The sequence below is a fragment of the Trachurus trachurus genome (assembly GCF_905171665.1).
Source record: "Trachurus trachurus genome assembly, chromosome: 15".
Lineage (NCBI taxonomy): Eukaryota > Metazoa > Chordata > Actinopteri > Carangiformes > Carangidae > Trachurus > Trachurus trachurus.
In genome coordinates, this window is record NC_139906.1 from 11521703 (window position 1) to 11542055 (window position 20353).

Sequence of the window (20353 nt, forward strand, 5' to 3'; positions counted from 1 at the left end):
AACCCGACTTCTGGCACCATAGTAGTATTTGAAGTTTAAGTAGTAGTCTCGTTGGTGTACGATGGCAACGGGGGAGTGGGCGGACGGGTCTAGGTGTCGAGGCAGGTGCGCCTCCTGTTGGCCAGGAGGTCTCTGTAAACGGAGGAGTTGAGGAAACGGGGGAAGGAGTCGCGGTGCATCAGGGTGTAGATCTGGAGCTGGGCCTCCTCGTACATCAGGTTGCTGGGCTCGGCCAGGGTCTGGTTGATTCCTTCTCTGACCCGCGAGTCCAGACTCACCTGAAGGTAAAGAAAACAAATCCAACTCAACTGATGATGATGATGATAAAATAAAATCAGCGTATTGCCAGTGGCTTTATTATGACCTCACACAGGCAAAATCTGACCTGATGGCAGCTCTGAATGGAAAAACAATGGGAGTGGGACAGTGATTATAATTCATCCTGGTGAGGATACCAATATCTACAACATTTTACACAAAACTTCAAAAGCCAGGCTCAAGACCATTAATGTATTTCAACCCAAAGTGACTGACTGACTGTCCCTAACGCTAATATAGCTGCTAATATAAGTATGCCTATTGATTTGTCTTGATTTCAGTGTGTTCTGTGGTGTTTAAAGGGATAGTTAAACATTTTGGCAAATTGGCCCATTGCCATGATCGCTATAGTCATAGCAGTAGGTTCGTTACCTTTAATTGTCGGTGTAAGCTATTTTTAGAACGGCGGAGCAGAGCGGCAAGCTGCTCAGAGCTACGCTACGGAGGCTCATGGGATTTCTTGGTTTCCCTCATCAAACTCATCAAATACACAATCCAAAAACTCCAAAACGCTCTCGTGGACGAGTTGTGACCTGCACATTCACCACGCTATGAGATAATAACGGAATGTTATGAAATGGAGCCGTATTCGATATACAGTCTGCTTGCTGAAAAACTGTCTCTGAAGGTAACATCAGGGACAGTGCATCAGCGGTTTTGCATGAATTTACCTCTAAAACAACTCTGTCTGGTAACGTTCTGTTATTATCTCATAGCGTGGTGAATGTGCAGGTCACAACTTGTCCACCAGAGCGTTTTGGAGTTGTTTGATTGTGTATTTGATGAGTTTGATGAGGGAAACCAAGAAATTCCATTATCCTCCGTAGCGTAGCTCTGAGCAGCTCACAGCTCTAAAAATAGCTTACACCGACAAATAAACGTAACGAACCTACTACTATGACTATAGCGATTATGGCAATGCCAAAATGTTGAACTATCCCTTTAAGGAGGAAACTGATTCTAAATACTTCTGTGAGCTTTAATTTTTGTCCGCTGACTCACTTCTGATGAACTGACACAAGTGCATTTGATACCTCTTTGGGTGATAGTATGGACACGTAGTCTTCGTATATGATCCGGGCCTTTTCATCCACCACGCCGGGGTTCGTCTCCTTCTTCAGCTCGTCGCATGCCAGCCAGAAAAGCAGGTTGTCCTCGCTGTACTCTGAGCGCAGGAACTCGCGGAAGACCTCCCGGCCCTCCAGAGAGCGCAGCATCATCTCAAAGCTCCGCGCCCAAGACAGCACCTCATCTAGACTGGGGTGTCTGCAGTTGGACATGCAGACAAAACAGAATAAACAAAGATGCACGTCGTACACGCAATCACACCGACACATGTATCCAAGACTGGACTTACTGTTCTTCTGCAGCTTCAATACTGTCCATCTTGGTGCAGGTCTGGCGTTCACTCCTCTCCAGCCTGTCTTCGTTCCTGGATTGGAGATAAAATAAATGCTAAATTTGATGTGTTTAAGCTTTTTAAAAAATATTGTAGTATTTCTACATCGACTTTAGGTTTAATCCTGCAAGAGGTCATTTTCCTCAATACATCTCTTCCTTCTTCCCATTCGTTGTTAACATCTCAGAAAATAACTTAATTTCTCCTCCGACTAGGAATGTCCAGAGCCAGTGTGAAATAATAATAGCCCCTCCTTCATTAACATTTTATGGATAATGCAATAAATCCATTAAAAAGAGAATAATACACAGATTAATCAATAATAATCACTAGCTGGAGTCCTGTATCGTATTTCCAGTAAGACTTTAAGCCTTAAGCTAAATTTGCACTGTGCAGCTGCACATAGTAGAAATGTATAGACAGAGGGATATACACTATAAATATAGGCTCAGGATGCGAACAGGAAAGTTGTAATACATGAGATCAAAGAAATTCCCCAAAAATTAGAGTAGCAAACCTTTTGTGTTTGAGCTGTCAATTGATTAAATACCTAATCACAATTAATCACGAGTGTCACAGTTAAAGTCGCAAATTAATCGCACATTTTTATCATCTAAAATTTTCCTTGAAAAGATATTTTTAAGTGTTTAATAATGGACAAATATTCAGCTTTAAATGTCCTTTATTATATACATTAAATGGATATTTCAACATTTTGGCAAATTGGCCCATTGCCATAATCTCTATAGTTTTAGGAGTAGGTTCGTTACCTTTAATTGTCGGTGCAAGCTATAGCTAACGCTACAGAGGGTCATGGGATTTCTTGGTTTCCCTCATCAAACTCATAAAATATACAGTACAATCCAAAAACTCCAAAACGCTCTCGTGGACAAGTTGTGACCTGCACATTCACCACGCTATGAGATAATAACAGAACGTTACCAGACAGAGTTGTTTTCGAGGTAAATGCGTAACCGAAACTACGTTTCAGACACGGCTGCTGGTGAAGTGATTTCAAAACCAAGTAGTTCTGAGTATTTGCTTCATGTGTCATAATGTTACGTAATTATACGTTATCATCTCATAGCATGGTGAATGTGCAGGTCACAACTTGTCCACGAGCATGTTTTGGAGTTTTTGGATTGTGTATTTAGTTGAATGAGGGAAACATGGAAATACCGTGCAGCTCGCATGCACCGACACTTCAAGGAAACAAACCTTAACCCTATTGGACAAACTTGCCAAAATGTTGAAATATCCCTTTAACCAAAACCAATGACAACCCTGAACGCTAACTGTTAGCAGAGACAGTTTAGCTTGCAACTGTGATTCAGTTGATTTATTTCCAGCAAACTGAGTCAAACAATGACCAATATAACAGAACGTGTGTTAATCATGTACCAAGGAAATTGTGGTATTAAAAGAAATGTACATTATTTTGTTGCACATTCACAGCCATGCATTTCTTCTCTAAAAGCTGTGGCCATCTATCTAATCAAAAATCACTGGTCTTTTTTTCAGGCTCTTCAATTACCGGATATGTGCAGCCTTTCGCTGGGTTGAGCTCAGTGATGTTTATGATCACTTTCTTCTTTAATGATCAACAGATCAAGAACATAATAAAAGCGACAGCTATAGCAGCAGCAGCAGCTCCGCTCTCGTTCAGCTAATCGCACTGAGAAGCATCAGTGCGGCGAGCTTCGACCGACGAAAATAATCTCCAGTAATCGTTGTCACATATTCAAAGTTGATAAAACAAAAATATGGCTTCAGTGAAAGCCGTTCTGTAAACACTCGAAACACACATGGTAGCCTCTCTGTCTATCGCAGCTCAGTCACACTTGCTGAGTCCACAATGCAACACACACTGAGCTGTCTATTTTTGTCCCACCATGGAGGATCTTTCCTTCCTCTTGCTGTCTCTTGTCAAAGTCCCCATTGTGCGGCAGTAATGGGCTAAGCTAGCCACAGCCCCCGGGCGCCCTCACAATACAGCTAAATATACAGGCTGTTCTTCACAGCTGTTTTGCATGTGATGTGTGGATGGAAATAGAAGGCACCCCAACCAGATAAGGGCCTTGTGTGAGGGCGGGTGAGGAGGGGGTTGGAGGGGGTTGGAGGGGGTGGGTGGGGGTGTAACACTTTTCGTACACATTTACCCTCAGTCTCTGAAACTTCACCTCAGCGGCTCCTGTGATTCACACACTCCCACAGATATCTGCCATTTGACTGCGCATTCAGTGATTTACATTTAACTTGCACAAAGGTCTCGGCTGTGCAACATAAACTTGCGCTGAAAAGGCTCATTATACCCCCCTCCTCACACACACACACACACACACACACAGAGCCTTCAACACTTAAATAAATAAACTTATAGAGTTACTGAAGACAATTTTCCAGGCCGACACCGGCATTTGATCGCAAAACGCACGGCGGCGGCGGCACAGGGCACTCACTACGGGCCCGGTCCACAAGCTGCCACCACTTCAGATGAAGTGGCGTGAAAGAAGCAGCACATTCACCATTCACTGCCTGCAAACAATGATTCATTCACTCCTCTCTCCGGGCAAGAGTGCAGCCACAGTGAGGCAACTGTAGGAGCTGCACAGCAGTTACCGGTTTTGGTGCCTTGCTCAGGGGCAATGTGGTGGCACTTAAGTCTGTGTGCAAGTTTCTGATAGTGCAAGCTCCAAGAATTAGGATACCGACACATTTTATGGTGTTGGGCTGTGTGCTCTTTGATTTGAGAATGTAATAAAGAGGTAAGGGTTAAACTGAATTTGTATTATCAATTATTCTTCACATCACAGGACTGAGAAAATCAGCAGATACTCTGGGGAAGCTGGACCTGAACTTATTATTACTCCTGATCCACTTGGCTCAAACTACAATGATGAAGAGTACGTTATCGTCTAACTAATCACACACTGAGCTGTAATAATCTGAATACAGCAATGTGACATATAGCAGGGAAAAACCCGCCTTGCATTATGTTTTTTTTTTTTTCCCCCACAGCATGAACCCTTTAAATAACAACTGGCTCCAGTCTGGATGACCATCATGCCTTACTAACAGGATTTAATCTTTAATGGTTTCAAAGCTCTGGCCTTTACTGTGTATGTAGCATCCTACCCATCTCATCTTCATAAGAAGATCAGCTTTCCTTGAACTCATGCTGGTCCTAAATCCAAAGATAAGTCATCAATTTACACCAAAAATTAATTCATATTCCGGAGACTGTATGTTTCGACCGCTGCATAAAGTGGTATTATTATTGTAAGCATAATTAGAACTTAAAACAAACGACAAGGTCCAGCACAGTGTGTGCTGTGTTTCTTTGTTCAGGGAACTCCCAGACTTCCTCATCTGAACTGTGGAAGCCCTTTGAGGCATATTTGTGATTTTGGTCTGTGTAAATCAAAATGAGTTGACTTAAGACCAGCCTTCATAATTGTCCAAGTCTGTTAAAATATGAGTTGGTTTGCAGAACGGTTTAATGGCTGCCAGGCTGGATCAGTGTGAAGTGTGGGTTGAATCTCTAGGGAGTTCGGCTGCATCAGTCTAATATCACAGATTAAGCAACAGGATTAAGGGCAGGGCCAGCTGCTTGTTGTTTCAGGTACAGGGAGATTTTCTCTTGTTTGGTGCCACAATTAACACCATTTTAAAAATATCCAGCTGTAAAGTGAGTGCTAAGATCCACGGCCTATGTATAGCATAGCATAGCATAGCATAGCATAGCATAGCATAGCATAGCATGGCATAGCATAGCATAGCATAGCATAGCATAGCATAGCATAGCATGGCATAGCATAGCATACGTATAGGTATAGTTTTGTAGCATAGCATAGCATAGCATAGGATGGCATAGCATACGTATAGGTATAGTTTTGTAGCATAGCATAGCATAGGATGTTTAGAAGAGTACATTACATCACACTATACTATAGTATAATACAGTATAGTATTAATATCAATTTAGAATAGTATGGTATAACACAGTACTGCCAGGTGTAGTATATTATACAGTACTAAACTTTAGTATTGTACTATACAGTACTATGCAGTGTAGTATTGGTATAAGTAAAGTGCTGTATAGTACAGTATGATATAGTAAAGTACAGTACAGTATAATATTATATTACTAGTATAGAATCGTATTACTACTAATATAGCATGATATAGTACAGTAGAGTATACCAATATTGGCATAGTATAGTACAGTAAGATTATTAGTATTTATTTTAGTATAGTGTTTTAGTATAGTGTAGTATAGAACAGTATAGCACATTACAGTACATTGCATTACAGTTTAATATAGTATAGTGCAGTACCATATAGCACAGTACAGTACAATATAGCACAGTACAGTACAATATAGTACAGTACAGTGGGCTATAGTGAGTTCTTACCAGAGACACTTGCAGCAGCCACACCAGCAGAGGCAGCAGGTGTTGGGTCGGGGCTGTCCAGGGGCCTGGGGTGGGGCCTCGATGTGTGCCGCCTGCCTTTTTCTCATCTCCACTCCACTCACACTCCGGGGCTTCACAGTGGACACACACACACACACACACACACACACACACACACAGGGAAAATAAACGCAGTTAAATACACTTCTAATGAGTAATAATACAGCTGAGAGAGCTGTTACACATTTGGTCCCGGTGTTTTACTTTTGGCTCACCAGCGATATATCTTATTAGAGGAGGTAAAAAAAAAAAAAGAGAGACTGTGTGTGTGTGTGTGTGTGTGTGTGTGTGTGTGTGTGTGTGTGTGTGTGTGTGTGTGTGTGTGTGTAAGAGAGATGAAGTGAGAGAGAGCACTCAAGCAGGACAGAGAGGATTCCCTTCCTTGTACGGTACGAGGGTTTCTGGCTTTAAGCCCAGTCTCGGCTTTGATGGCCACTGCACATACATTACAATGGGCACAGACGGAGACGGGGAAAACAAGGTCTGCACATCACGTTCACGGACTGAGATCATGTGCAATTAATACACAAATTAATACACACACACACACACACACACGCACAGCTGGTTCTTTCTACCTTCATCCTGTCCGGCCTCAGAAATGTGCAACATCCTCTGCACAGACAGGAGACGAGATTTAATCAGTGATTACACCACAAAAAGTTAAATAATGTAGTGCCTCTTTTACACAGTGACCCTGTGGTCACATGAATGTGCTGCTGTTGGCGGATGGTGCGTCATTCCATCGCAGATACATGCATCTCACATCAAAGCATTAGCAGAAACCGCTGCACTATTTTCTGCCAAAGCTTTGATGTGGCCTTGTGAAGTCTGCTCTTTAAAGACGGAGACACGCATTTCAAATGTACAGTATGCGCTGGTAGCAATCGCAGCTAGCTTGGCCGTGACGCTGCAAGCAAACCGCATGTTTACTCTACATAATGACAACGCTGATGTTTTGACAGCTATCGTGGTTACCGAGCTCACAGCCTTGGCTTAGCGCTGCATGCTAACATTCACCAATTCAACACAACACAACGTACACCGAAAGCTGATCGGATTCATTTGCAGGTCGCGGTAAAAAATTTGACATGTTGATGGTGTTTCATGAAAAGTTCATAAATCATCACCAACGCTACTACAATTCATCTCGACTTGATTCATCCAATGAAACATTTCACAACTCAAATTCAAGTGGTGGACGAACCAGTCAACATAGATTTCTATAGATGTCCTCCTAAACCTGGTTAACAGTGGATTGTTGAGTCTTCTCAAATGACTCTAGGCCTGCAGGGTATCAGAAAAATGTGCATTGTGCGATGACACTGTTCAATATTGCGATGATGATGATATGACTGGCAATAAATAAGCAAATACTCAAGTGTGCATAATAACCATCAGAGGTGGGTAGTAAGGCAATACATTTACATTTACTTGAGTAACTTTTTGGATAAACTGTACTTGTTAGAGTAGTTTTAATGCAGCATACTTTTTACTTTTACTTTAGTATATTTGTGAAGAAGAAGTGGTACTATTACTGCCTTCATTTATGTGACTTTGTAAAGATTTAATTTATTGTCTTAGTTGTTAAGTGTTGTTCTTTGGCAATATCTGAATTTGCTCATCGCTATTATATGTTTGTGTATTTGATTACATTCATGCGCTGAGTATTAAACGCATAAAAAAGACTTTACTCAGCAGTTACTCAGTACTTGAGTAGTTTTTTCACCAAGTACTTTCTTACTCTTTCTCAAGTTAATATTTAGATGGCTACTTTTTACTTTTACTTGAGTAATATCATTCTAGAGTAACATTTTTGGGCTACTCTACCCACCTCTGTTAACCAACGACTCAATATGCTGTCGTACATATGCCAGGCCTGTGGTGGCGCTGTAACACTGCCACACAAATACATCAAAAAGAGGAAGTGGAAATCCTGCGCACTGTAAACAAACTTCAAACATTATAATTCGACTAAACACGAGAAGTTGCGGTAGACCAAATATGCCGACTGATGCTGCGTGGACACGGAAGTCTGCTGTTGTTTTTATGTTATGTCTAGCGGTGTAGCTCAGGTTACAGGTATGACGTATACGAGTGTGAAGACAGAGCACCTGCGAATAAAACTTACTTATCTTACTCCATTTTGCTGTAAACTGTAAAGATTTTGACAACTAAACAATAAAAGATAGGGGAGGAGACGTTTTTCTGGGGCATTTTTACTGTATTGCTTGAAATCCTCTTCACACCCTGCTTGCAACGAACCAATTAATAAAATGGAGTTCCTGCAGTGGAAACGCCCCTATTTGCTGTAGTTTAGTGGCACATCATGGAAGTGAATGAAACTTTGTATGTGCAACTAATGCAACCAAACAGAGACTCGACTAACTTTGAAACATCGTCTCAGTTGCTGCAACTAATTCATCTGCAGTTTATAGTCTCGATTGTTTCATGAATCAGTTCGACGACAAATGTTAGTACACGGTGGAAAAACAACCACTGTAATGTGTCTCAAGTTTCTTTATCTCAGATTTTGAATTGAACAACCAAAAGTAATGAAATTATTAAATTCCATTATCAAAGTGTAATTAAAGCAGAAGTAAGCGGAATGTTTGTGTTTATCTAAGTCTTAAATAGTTGTATCTTCCGACAGCAATCACTTCTATAGAGTGTTTGGTCTGAAACACGGGTCTGTCAGTCACTCTGCTCTGCTCTGAGCCCAGGAGAAAACTTTCCTTGTATCCTACAACCTTTATCCAATGAGGAGAGAGAACGGCATAAAGGGGCAGTCCTCTCTGTGTGTGCAGCCAAGGGATGCGCGTGAATGTGGTGACATAGGGACGAGGGCGGGGACTGCTAACTCCATCTGCTAACAGGAAGTTAGCCAAAACCACCGGATCGCTTACTTCTGCTTTAATTAGCTTTTCAATTCATCGGCCAACTGCTGCAGCTCTAAATCTCACTGTCACCATTTTTAATGGGACTATTTTTTACCTAGAAATTGTCTTGTCAGTTTGGGTGTTATTTCACAGCTAAAATTAACACGCACAGAACTATTTGTTATTGTTTTACTGTATACAATCTCACTTTCAACTTGGACCCTTGTAAAATTTCAACAAATTGAGTCAGTTATTCAGACCAAGTCGAGTTTACTGTACCCAAGCAACTAACTCTGGTTTAACCCAGACAGCTAACTCTGTATGCGGACATTGCCTGGGGTTTTCCTCGGCCTTTACCGAGACTCTGAAGGTCAACGCACCAGTAGCCTCAGACTGGCAGGTAGGAAGGATGCGGGGAGCCACTTTAACATCACACAGAGAGCTATTATTGTGCAAATAAAGTGCTCTTCTATCACTAATTTACAAAATACTCCTCTCTGACAACTTATCTGAATACTCAAGAGTGTAGTAGAGCTACTTTTCCTCTTCCTCCAGCTGATGGTTTGGGAAAATCCGTATCCAGCTGTGTAGTAAGCTTAAACTCGAAGAGATAGGTGGATGCGATGTCAGAACTACTTTTACTTCCGCTGTCTCCAAACAAAGAACACACAAACTCCACTTGACAATTTGTAGCACTCCAACTTCACTTTGCCTAAAGATACAGAGTGAGAAATGGACTAATCAGCTACAGTCAGTCTTGTTTAATCAATGAAAACAGAACTCTTACCTCTAACGTCATGGTTCAAATTAAATTCCACATTAAAAACGCTTCAAAAAATCCAAATAAATGAATATAACCGAGCTCCGGTACCAACAGAGGAGCCTTCTCCGTCTTCTCTCTCCTCCCCTCTACTCTGCAAACAGACATGCAATTCACGCCGATGACGATACGCAGCAGGTAAGGCCGAGAGGACCTGCCTGATATGCAAATCTTGTCACCTGACCAGTGGAGTGGCCATCGGTTATTCAGCGGCACAGGCGGCGTCCGTGGAAAAACAGGCCGGCTTGATGCAAACGACGGCGAGGCTACAGCTTTGTTCTAAACCCGGAGAAGGAGCGCGCTTTGACAGGACATGCAAATACGGAGTGGAAATACAAATACAATGAGATGAGAGGGGTAAAAAAAAAAAAAAAAAAAAAAAAAGGGAGAGCGACGAGATATGTCATTTAAGCTGAGGTTTCAATACGTCCTGATGATGATTTCCTCTCACGGTCTCCTCATTCTTTCAGGAGAAAGACATCAATTTAATTGCTCAAGGAAGTAAAATGTAAACGGCCAAAATACAGAACATCAAATCAGCCAAAAACAACTCGGTGCACTCATTCGATCAACCAGCTCTACTATGAGGCCTTCACCTTCCTTCACGACAGGTTTATTGACCCAGAGATGAGATGTAAATCATATGAAGAGCAGCTGCACAATTAATTACCCAATCGAAGTTTGGGACCTGCCCAATCATCATGTATTTAGTAATTATTTGGTTTATATTGACTTGGATAATGAGGGTGTAATTTTCTTAGGATTTTTAAATGTTTTTTTTTCCTGCATAATGTTGAATTAAATGTTAAGTTGCTCCGTTTAATGGCGGATATAAACTTCTTTTTTTACACTAGCCACAACGAAATACTAATTTGAATAGGAAAAAAAGGCTCCAACTGGTTACAATAAACCGCAGTTATCAGTGAGTGAGTGTGAAGCTGAACACAGCTTCCTGTCAGTCTTAATCAAACTGGTTGGAGAGGAAGAACTAGTTTATTGGAATATAATTCGACTTTTCGTGGCACAGAAAGAAGCTTGTTTCGCTTTAACCGAGCTAATTAAATACAAAGTTTCCCAACTACTGGGCAGAAAAAAAAAAAAAAAACAATTTGGCAACAACTGCTGCAAATCACAAACTGTGGTCTTTCACATTAGAAAGCTGGGTGGAACAGTCATTCATAACTCCCACTTGTAGACATTATAGTCATTCATGCACAGCAACAGGTTATGTCAATGAGAGCTCTGACTAAGCAGGACTCCTGGTCAATGAGTAATAAACAGCCCCGGGAAAGAGTGGATCAGGCTTTTTGGTGGAAGTTTTTCTACCCAAACTTTCCCCGACTCATATTTTACCAGAAAAACACACAAAAAAAAAAAACCTGTCTGTGTCTTGGCATCACTGCCTCAAAAGAAAATATACTGCAGGACCTGGAAAGTTTTAACTTTCTTCTTTTTATGAGTTCAAACTTCTTCTTTTTTTTATCACTCTATCATCACACGGTACTTCTACCAACTTGTTTGTCTCATCTGCATTACTTCATATCAGCTTGATCTGAGTAAATGGCTTGGGCCGCCCATTCTAGGCAGCAGCAAACACAGGAAATTGTAGAAATATACTTGAATTTTATTCATATCCCAATCCCAAAATCACAAGTTTGCCTCAAAGGTTTTTACAATCTTTTTTTTTTTTTTTTTACACTGTGCCTTAAACCATCCGGCTGATGAAATTAAATAACCAAAGCCTCAAAGGTGTTTCTCAACTTAATAATAATGATAAAAGCCTATTTATTGCACATTGATTCTCTTGTTTGAGTAAACGTACTGCTAAAAGTGGTTCACACTACTGAAAATGTTACATAAATAAAACTCAAGAATCAGAATTTATGAGTTTTGTTTGTTGTGCAGTACAAATTATTAATGAGAGGACCACTGTGAGAACACAGTAGACGCACTGTGACATTCAGCAGATACAAAGCTCCCAGACAGTTTGGGTTTTGCTCTGATGCAGCATCTTTCTGAGCCGTGAGGAGACTAATCCAGTCTGATCAATGGAAACTGACGTAAATGGACTTCAGCTAAGAGCGCGGGTGATTTTAGCAAACAGGAATATTTGAATTCATGTGTAAAATAATGAATTTTATGTAAAATTTTGCAACGGTGCAATATTATTAGGCCAGGAAGTGACAACATAACTTAAAGGTCCACTTACATGGCATTTGCGTCCTCAATCAAAATAGTTTGCGTAGTTGTTATGGAAATGCTACAAAGTTGTCATAGAGACACAGAAAATCTCCATGACAATTGTGCCAACTCTACTGCTAAAAGATCGATTTTTAGTCTTGATAATTTCCTCCATTTTTAAAATAAACTAAAACATATGTCCTGATAATATATACGTAATATAATAATAATCATTATTATTATTATTGCCTCTCACATCAACAAGTTTGTCCATTTTAAGGCAAAAAAATCTAAGTATCTACGTATCAACGTAAGATAAAAGTGAGAACAATAAGCAACAGAGGCGATGAAAGGGGCGCTGGGGAGGAACTTACCATGAATTAATGAGTTCCTAAAAACAGGTCAGACAGAGCAGTCATGGCATGAGGTAATAGGTTGCTGGACGATAGCAGGCTGGTTGACGGAGTGACTGACTGGCGGACTGTGTGAGCGTCTGTTTGGCTAACCGACTGACTGTTTGGCTTGATGGAGACGCGGCACAAGGCAAGGAGGCTGCTTTCACCACAAAGAAGAGGAGTTACTGGTCTCACCATCCCTGACCGACTGGCACAGAAAGGGACACGAGAGCCGAGGGCGAAGTGGAACTACTTCCTCTCCTTGCTTCCTTATTTCACTCGCTCCTTTTGGTCCTTCTTCTTCTTCCTCCTCGGCTTCCTTGGATCATTTATGGACTTGAGAGCGAAGGGAGCAGTTCAAGTACAGCATCTGAAAAACACACACACAGAAACACCAAACCCAGGGTTTATTATCAAAAATCGCTTATCGAATTATCTTCAATGCGGAAATGTACCCGACATTCTGTCATCATCTATCGAGTACAATCTGTACCTCGGGCCTGATTTGGAGGCTGATCGCAGTTTTGAGGCTCGATACGTCCAATGTATCAATTCAATATTTCTGCTAATGCTAATATATCACTTGTGTGAGCAGAACTGTGGCGAACGTATGGATTAAATGCGACAATTTGGAACTAGAGTATGAACATATCGGTGCCCTCTAGTGCATGCACAAGGTAATGGACAACACTGTTTTAGAGCTGAGGCAAGGCAAGGCAATTTTATTTGTATAGCCCGTTTTTACAAACAGTTTGTCTCAAAGGGCTTTACATAGCATCATAACAACATCCTCTACCCTTAGACCCTCACATCGACTGAGGAAAAACTCCATGGAAAACCCTTTTAACAGGGAAAAATCGGAGAAACCTCAGGGTGAGCAACAGAGGAGAGATCCCTCCTGCTACGTTTATGAATCAAGTCAATTAACTGTCGATCATTTTGAGCAACGCTGCTGCTTTTAAATCGCTCACCACTGGTCAGAAAATTATGATTTGGTGCTCTTTGTTTTCTATAATTAAAAACTGAGCCTCATTTAGATTTTTTGGTGAAGTTATTTTTCAAGCTTCTGGAAAACTAACAGGACATTATTCAAGACCAAACATAAAATAGATAGGAGAAGTAACTAATTGATGGTTAATCAATACTTCATGTGTTTCTAAACTACTTTGAACACATTTCTGTGCTGCAGCTACTTGATAGGGATCAACCGACAATTATGTCGACGATCATATATCGGTGATAAGTTAAAGGATGTGGTCAAAATACGGCGACACCAGCCGAGATCAGGAAGTGAATCAGGAAACGAAGCAGATGCAGCAGATGATCGATGATGCACTCGGCTGAAACACTCGCCGTGAAAAAGGACTAAAGCCGATCACTGGTGACACAAACTAACACTCCATCACAGTCAGATGGCATTTACTGGATTTCACATGCAGCCACCAACAACCCACCACACCCCCCCACCCCTCCTCCTCCTCCTCCTCCTCCTCCTCCCCATATGACACAACATGCTTTCTCAATACTGTTCTGCAGCGAAACCGTTTCCTCAGCCGAGGGAAGTGTCGACCGACGCTCATGCCAGTTGAAACTGGTTTGCAGACAAAAGTTTCTTGTATGTTAAAAGTCTCTGAAGAAGAATGATCATTTTCCTAGCTGTGTGCAAAGATGAGGGTTTTTGTGTTGAACTTGTGAGATCTTCAGCGGCCTGTTCCCAAGAGGAATAAGACAGAAAACCAGTAACTTTAGTAACAGTTTAGTTTCCTATAAAAGAAGATTAAGACTTATAAAAGTGTTGGGGGGCAGCAACCTCACAATGGAACTGAAATAATCATTTGATTAATCGACTTAGAAATTGACAGGAAGTTTATTGTTTCAAACAATAATTTTCACTATTGGCTAATGGCTGGTAGTTCAGAGACCACTCATCAATAAATCAAGAAGACAACAGCAGCAACAAAAAATTGATAATGAAAGCTGATCATTATTTGCAGCCATGGGATGAATCTGAATCAGTTTGGACAGTTTTTGACAAGTAAACAATAAAACCGCTAAATCATGTCACTGCTGATTATAACAGTATCCATAACACATCACAACAGTCCACCAGAGGAAGAAGATCTGCAGCCATGTTGTTAACCCTGTCGTGCAGTTTATCTATGAGAACAATCACTCTTTATGTCTTCAGGGATCATCTAAGTGCTGGATGACTCGGCCTCTGTAGACTGTCGAGTTTTCGCTGCAGCACGTCCACACACAGCACCAGGCAAAACGTTTCAGGCACTTTTTTTTTTTTTTTTTTTTTAGACGTTTCGCCTCATCTTCCATCATCATCATCATCATCATCAACATAACACGAAAAACCAAATTCATTCCGTGCGGCGTGACAGCGACCGACCCCCAAAACATACAGCACAGGCAGCCATAGAGACATAAAGAACTATTTTCAGCGATAAGAGAGAGAACAAGGAGTCCTGCAACAGATGGCGTGGCCCCCACAGAGCCCTGATCACAACCTCAGTCTGGGATCACATGAAGAGACAGAAGACACTGAGACACACAGCCTATAACCCACACATAACAGGATCAGCTGTGTTGTCTGCAACTTCTCCAAGATGCTGGGAGGGAGGGAGGGAGCCGCCTACCTGAAAGTACAACCTCCATTTAATATAACAAAAAGAGTGCACAGGTGAACTGGTGTTGATTTAAAGCCACAATGATTTGATTTAGGTTTTTATCTTCTTTTTTTCATCATTTGCACAGTACATCATGTTAAATATCTCTATTTTACCAATAATAACAGTCATTAACCTCAGGTATGCTGCTGCTGCTCTGAATCAAGGAGTGAAAAAGATGAATGGGATGAATCAGGAAGTCAGCCAGGATGTAGTGGCAACATAACCTGGGCTCCTCTGACTCAACACAGACACACACACCCATTGGAAACTGGTGCTGGTGGTGGGTGCTGCTGCTCCTCAGCTCTGTGCAACGAGACGACGTGATTTACGTTTCAGTGCACGACATTAAGTGAATAAAGGGGTTTTTACAATAATAAGTCAATGCGGTGGCAATAAAAAAAAAATTTAAAAAAAACGAACCGGGAAGTGAGGAAGTTGACAAGACAGTTTTATGGTGTCGCTGCAGCACTTGGATCTGTAGCATCTGCCCGAAGGCCCGTGCATATCTTCAGTTCAGATAAGGAGTAGGCAGTGCTCATCGGACCCTGCTCTTTCTCTCTCTGTCTTTCTCTCTTTCCTTCTCCCTCTGTGCACTAGCTGAGCTGGCTAACTGCTGCTGCTGGGGCTGGGTGTTTTTAATACATGGTGGTTCCTCCTCCTCCTCCTCCTCCTCGCTGCTGCCTCTGCTGCTGCTGCTGCCCGGACCATCTGAGCCGAGCCGAGCCGAGCCGAGCCGAGCCGCTGCAGCTCGGAGCAGCCGCCGCGGAGAGCAGCGGAGAGAGAGGAGATCCCCGTCTCCCCTCTCCCCGGAGACTTGTGTCCGCACCGATTTTTCCCCCCCACACACACAAATCAAACACCACCCACTTTCTTCTTGCTAGCATTAGCCGACAAGCCCGAGATCCGCTATCTTTTCCTCTCTAGCTCTCTCTCCCTCAGCAGCAGCAGCAGCAGCAGCAGCAGCGAGAGGAGGCGGCGGCAGCAGCTGAGCAGCAGCAGCAGCAGCAGCAGCTAACGCCGTGCTAACGTCAGCTAGCCCGCTCCGTGTGTGGAGCCATTAGCGCAGAATAATCAGCATCTTACCCCCTTTGTGTCGGGCTGTCAGTGTCCTAGGGTGATAGGTGTGAAAACGAGATGTCCCGATGCTTATTTAACGACATCGTAAATGGGAATCCTGTGGTGTTATGTCCATCGCCGCTGTTTTTCTGCCATCCGCCCCACTTCAGCACCGAACGCCGCCGAGCCCCTGGATGCACTGCGCAGGCGCGGTGCTGCTGCTGCTGCTGCTGCTGCTGTAGCTGTAGCTGCTGCTGCTGCTGCTGCTGCTGCTGCTGCTGCTGCTCTGTGGCTGCAGTCGGCAGAAGAAGATGCACTGCTGAGGCTCCACATATACAGTCTATAATGCACACGGACATAGGGTCACATTACAACCCTCCTGTGCAGCAGCAGCAGCAACAACCACCGCCGCCATCACCCTAGCTCTGAAAATACCCACTGCAACATTGACTAAGTCCAAAATCATATGTCCAACACAAAATCCATATTATCAACAATCGTCTCACTTTAAGTTCCTAATAAAGTTTGCACGACCACTGCTCACACTAGAGAACATAAATCCTGTGCTCATAACCCCATAAGGAACAAAAATGCTTCTATAAACTATTAAATAGCCTTTTTTTTTTTTTTTTTTTTTTTTTTATCATTACAGCATATTAGCCTTTTGTCTGAGTCTGAGAGTCAAATCTCATGTCATATTGTATTGTTTCTTAATATACAGCTTAATATACAGCCTACTGCAGGCTGCAGGCCTTGCTGCAGGCTATTAGGCTAAGTTGTTGAAAAATAGGCCTATGTCTGTTTACTATGGGTTTCTAACTTTTTTGTCCATAACATTGGACACTTCTGAGTCAGCTGAAAATGTGAAATAAAGATGGCTGTTTGAGTTCAGTCACAGCTGCAGGAAAAGTGATGAAGAATTCAATGAGAAACTCAGGCAGCTGAAGGTCTACGACCCATTTGTCCAAGGATGCCTTGAATGTGTCATGACTGCTCGTACTCGTTTCCATCCATCCGCCAGTATCTCTGCAATATATCACCAGAGATCTGTGTGCACAAGTTGAAACTGAGACTTTATTGTAGGCTACTTTTCTATCACCTGCTTGTTCATATTTAATCTCTGCAGCTAAAATCTCATCTGATCACATTTTATCACTGTGAATTTCACTCAGTCCGCAGGAAGACCATGAAGCAGCAGTAGCAGCGTTTGCCTGTTCAAACTATATTTTCCCACTGTTAACACAGGGGGGCACCAAAACTCTGCTCTCTCTCTCTCTCTCTCTCTCTCTCTCTCTCTCTCTCTCTCTCTCTCTCTCTCTCTCATGCACACACGCACACACACACACCTGTTGTCATCTGAATGTGTGTAAATCTACTTGTTAACGTTGGGTGAAAAAGAAAATGGCAAGGACATTATTACAGCTGCAGTCACAATTAGTGGCTTTTCGCTGTTAGATGACACATTTCATTCGCAGCAACAATAACAGGCCACGATGCGTCAGGGTGCTTGGTTTGGTGCTTTTCAATTCTTTTCATAAAGCAGAACAATTTCTAATAAAGAAAAAATAGAGGAATTGAAGTGAGAGCTGCATGAAAATTGCCACTGGAATAAACTATAAATGAACTGTCTGATTGTCCTCCACCTCTATGCATCTTCGGTGCTGTCGAGCGTTTAAATGTGAGGGACTGGAGCCCTCTGAGGCGAGGATGATGAAAAGGTCATGAGAGCAAAGCCAAGACGGAACATGTGGAAGTTCCTGCACACCGCTGGTTCATTAATAGGGATCTGAAGTGGCCTGGATCGACTTTGGTTTTCTTTTCTGCAGAGATTTGCACTGATTTGCATGTGAAAAGGTCAAGAGCCACAAAAGCACCACTCTGCTTCAACGTGGTCCTCAAATAATGCAGCAGCAGTGAGTCCAAAACAAGTGTGTGTGTGGAAGAGAGGAGCATGGAGGCACGGATGCTTCTGCTCTCTCCTGCTCTCTTTCTGCAAGACTATGAAAATGTGCACCATCATCCCCACCTTTTCCATCAACACTGCGTCCTCTCCATCTCTAAAACAGTCTAAATCAGATGTAAACATTTGATTTTTCTGCTCACGCAATATCCGAAACCCTCCTCTCTTCCAGTGTAGGCGGCCCTTAGAGACTGTGAGGCTAACAATGACAGTGTTATCGTGCATTCGGTCCAATAGTTGCTGAGAGATTTCATTTCAAAACCACAAATATCAATGTCGCAGGCAAGAATAAAAGTCTGGGGATCATCAAAGTCATTATCTAGTCAGAGAGCACACATTCGTGACAATCCATCCAATTGATGCTGGGATGCTGCATTTTAGTCTGGACCACAGTCACAGACACTTCCATCCCTTGAGCCATGCTGCCAGCAAAAAAGAAAGAGGCTGTGTATCTATGTGTATCCCTCCAATCCCACGCTAACCTGCAGACCCCAATACCACCTCCGCTCTGAGACGGTGTCTGTGTGGACTTATCTTGGCTCCCTGTGGTCATTGTGTTTGTACGATTTATCAAGCCGAGCTCAGACAGCTTTCTATGGCTTTTCTGGAGTTAAGTCGTTTGACTGGTGTTCTTACATGTGTGTGTGTGTGTGTGTGAGAGAGAGAGAGAGAGAGAGAGGGTCAGAGAGATACAGAGAGAAGCAGGAAAGGGAAGAGAAAAAAAGGTGAAAGATGGATGAAGGTGCAGAGAAGGGCACATGTGGTGTGGTGGCTGGAGCCTGGAGTCATATACTACATTCTGCTCATCTGAAAGTCTCACAGCGAAATCATGAGGGCTGGATGCACACTTACAAAAGCATAACAAGCTGCGCAAATCAATAGCTCACGACGGCGGTGAGTGTCTGGTTTCGTCTGTGTGTCTGCAGTCAAAGCCACTCTGGGAAAAACAACGATTTTACCTGACTTCATCCAGGTCCATAAACAAAATCAAAGGCCCATTGAGTTCAGTCCCATCTGGAAAAACTAGGGTCAAATGGGTCCAGAATTTCCCTTTATAAATAGCAAAATTTGATAAACAAATGTATTAAAGATCAGATATGAGCACTACGTACTGTATAGCAGTCTGAAAGTATTAATAGCACTTTGTTTACCTTCCATTCAAATCAGGTTCCCCTGGCTGCCTTCTGCTCAGCCTGGAGATTTTAGCATTTCACGTTTTTTAAATAACACTTGGAAAAAACACATTCAAGACAAATTAGACGGCTGTTAAAGATGTAAGAGCTGCTTCTGACCAGATCCGTTAAATCCAAAAGCCCTTGTTCAGTAATGAATTCAGTAATCACTATTGGGAGATTAATTCAAAGCCTGCCCAGGAAAGTCTGAGGAGTTTATTTACTTTTATAAGAAGGGTAGTTAATATGAGGTTTAACACCCCTGTCTGTTCACGACTTAGCTGTAAAACTGAACACTTTCTTGTAGGCTATGTAGATTTTTTTTTAAACGAGTTTCAAGCCTTTACCCACAGAGAAACGACACTCTGGGGATGAAATCTATTCCCTTATACTTATGATTGTCCGTGCGTTTTGACACAATGAATGAGCACCTTCTCCCCAGTTTATAAACTTGCAGTAGCTCAGTGTCCTCTTGAGCCACCTTCTCTATTTCTATTCAGCCTGGGTTGTAATTTTACATCTCGAAACTTAATGTATTCGAGGCTCATCAAACCACATCTTTTATGACTCAGACCAAAAGCTGTTCATCTTTCTTTTAATCCACCCTATAGCTGTGAGCTTCTAGAGATTATAATGTCACTGCTGGGTCCAACACTGACATTCAGATAACTATAATGCATCATGATAACTTTAGCGTTCTCCTGCAGCGCCACCACAAGGCTGACATTTGTGATTTTGACTGAAGTGTCTCGACAACTATTAGATGTATTGTTGTGACATTTGGTCCTCAGACTCCTGCTCCCTTCAGGATGAACTGTCATAACACGGCTTTTCATAACTTTTCATTCTAACTCCACCAGGTCCAGTGTTTTGATTTATGACCAAACATCTACACAACTTTCCCATTAGCCTTGGCTAGGCTTTGTTTTCAGCGCTAATTAGCATCTTGGTCGCTTGTTGTTTGCATTTGTATATATGCTGACGATGGCGTTTAGCTGCAGGCACCACTCTGCCAAAGTG

At 42.3% G+C, this 20353-nt stretch overlaps 1 protein-coding gene across 2 annotated transcripts; it reads right to left on the minus strand.

Moving 5' to 3' along the window:
* Window positions 1-8: 8 nt before the first annotated feature.
* rgs17 (regulator of G protein signaling 17) lies at window positions 9-16396 on the minus strand. 2 transcript variants are annotated; one of them, XM_083988247.1, is made up of 6 exons: window positions 16229-16396; window positions 12663-12837; window positions 6133-6263; window positions 1676-1750; window positions 1353-1584; window positions 9-278 (listed from the first exon to the last, which is right to left on the minus strand). In XM_083988247.1, the coding sequence occupies exons 2-6, from the start codon at window positions 12663-12665 to the stop codon at window positions 90-92; spliced, it is 630 nt and encodes a 209-aa protein (XP_083844373.1). In that variant the 5' UTR covers window positions 12666-12837; window positions 16229-16396; the 3' UTR covers window positions 9-89. The 2 variants fall into 2 exon arrangements, with proteins under 2 accessions (XP_083844373.1, XP_083844372.1); XM_083988246.1 differs by having other exon boundaries at window positions 12447-12837.
* Window positions 16397-20353: the final 3957 nt, after the last annotated feature.

What these genes read in the sequence shown, in the direction of transcription:
- rgs17 (XM_083988247.1), bottom strand. An exon ending in GGCTGCTGCAAGTGTCTCTG is followed by an intron (nt 1,751 to 6,132) that starts GTAAGAACTCAC and finishes TCTCCAATCCAG; the next exon opens with GAACGAAGACAGGCTGGAGA. An exon ending in ATTGAAGCTGCAGAAGAACA is followed by an intron (nt 1,585 to 1,675) that starts GTAAGTCCAGTC and finishes GTCCAACTGCAG; the next exon opens with ACACCCCAGTCTAGATGAGG.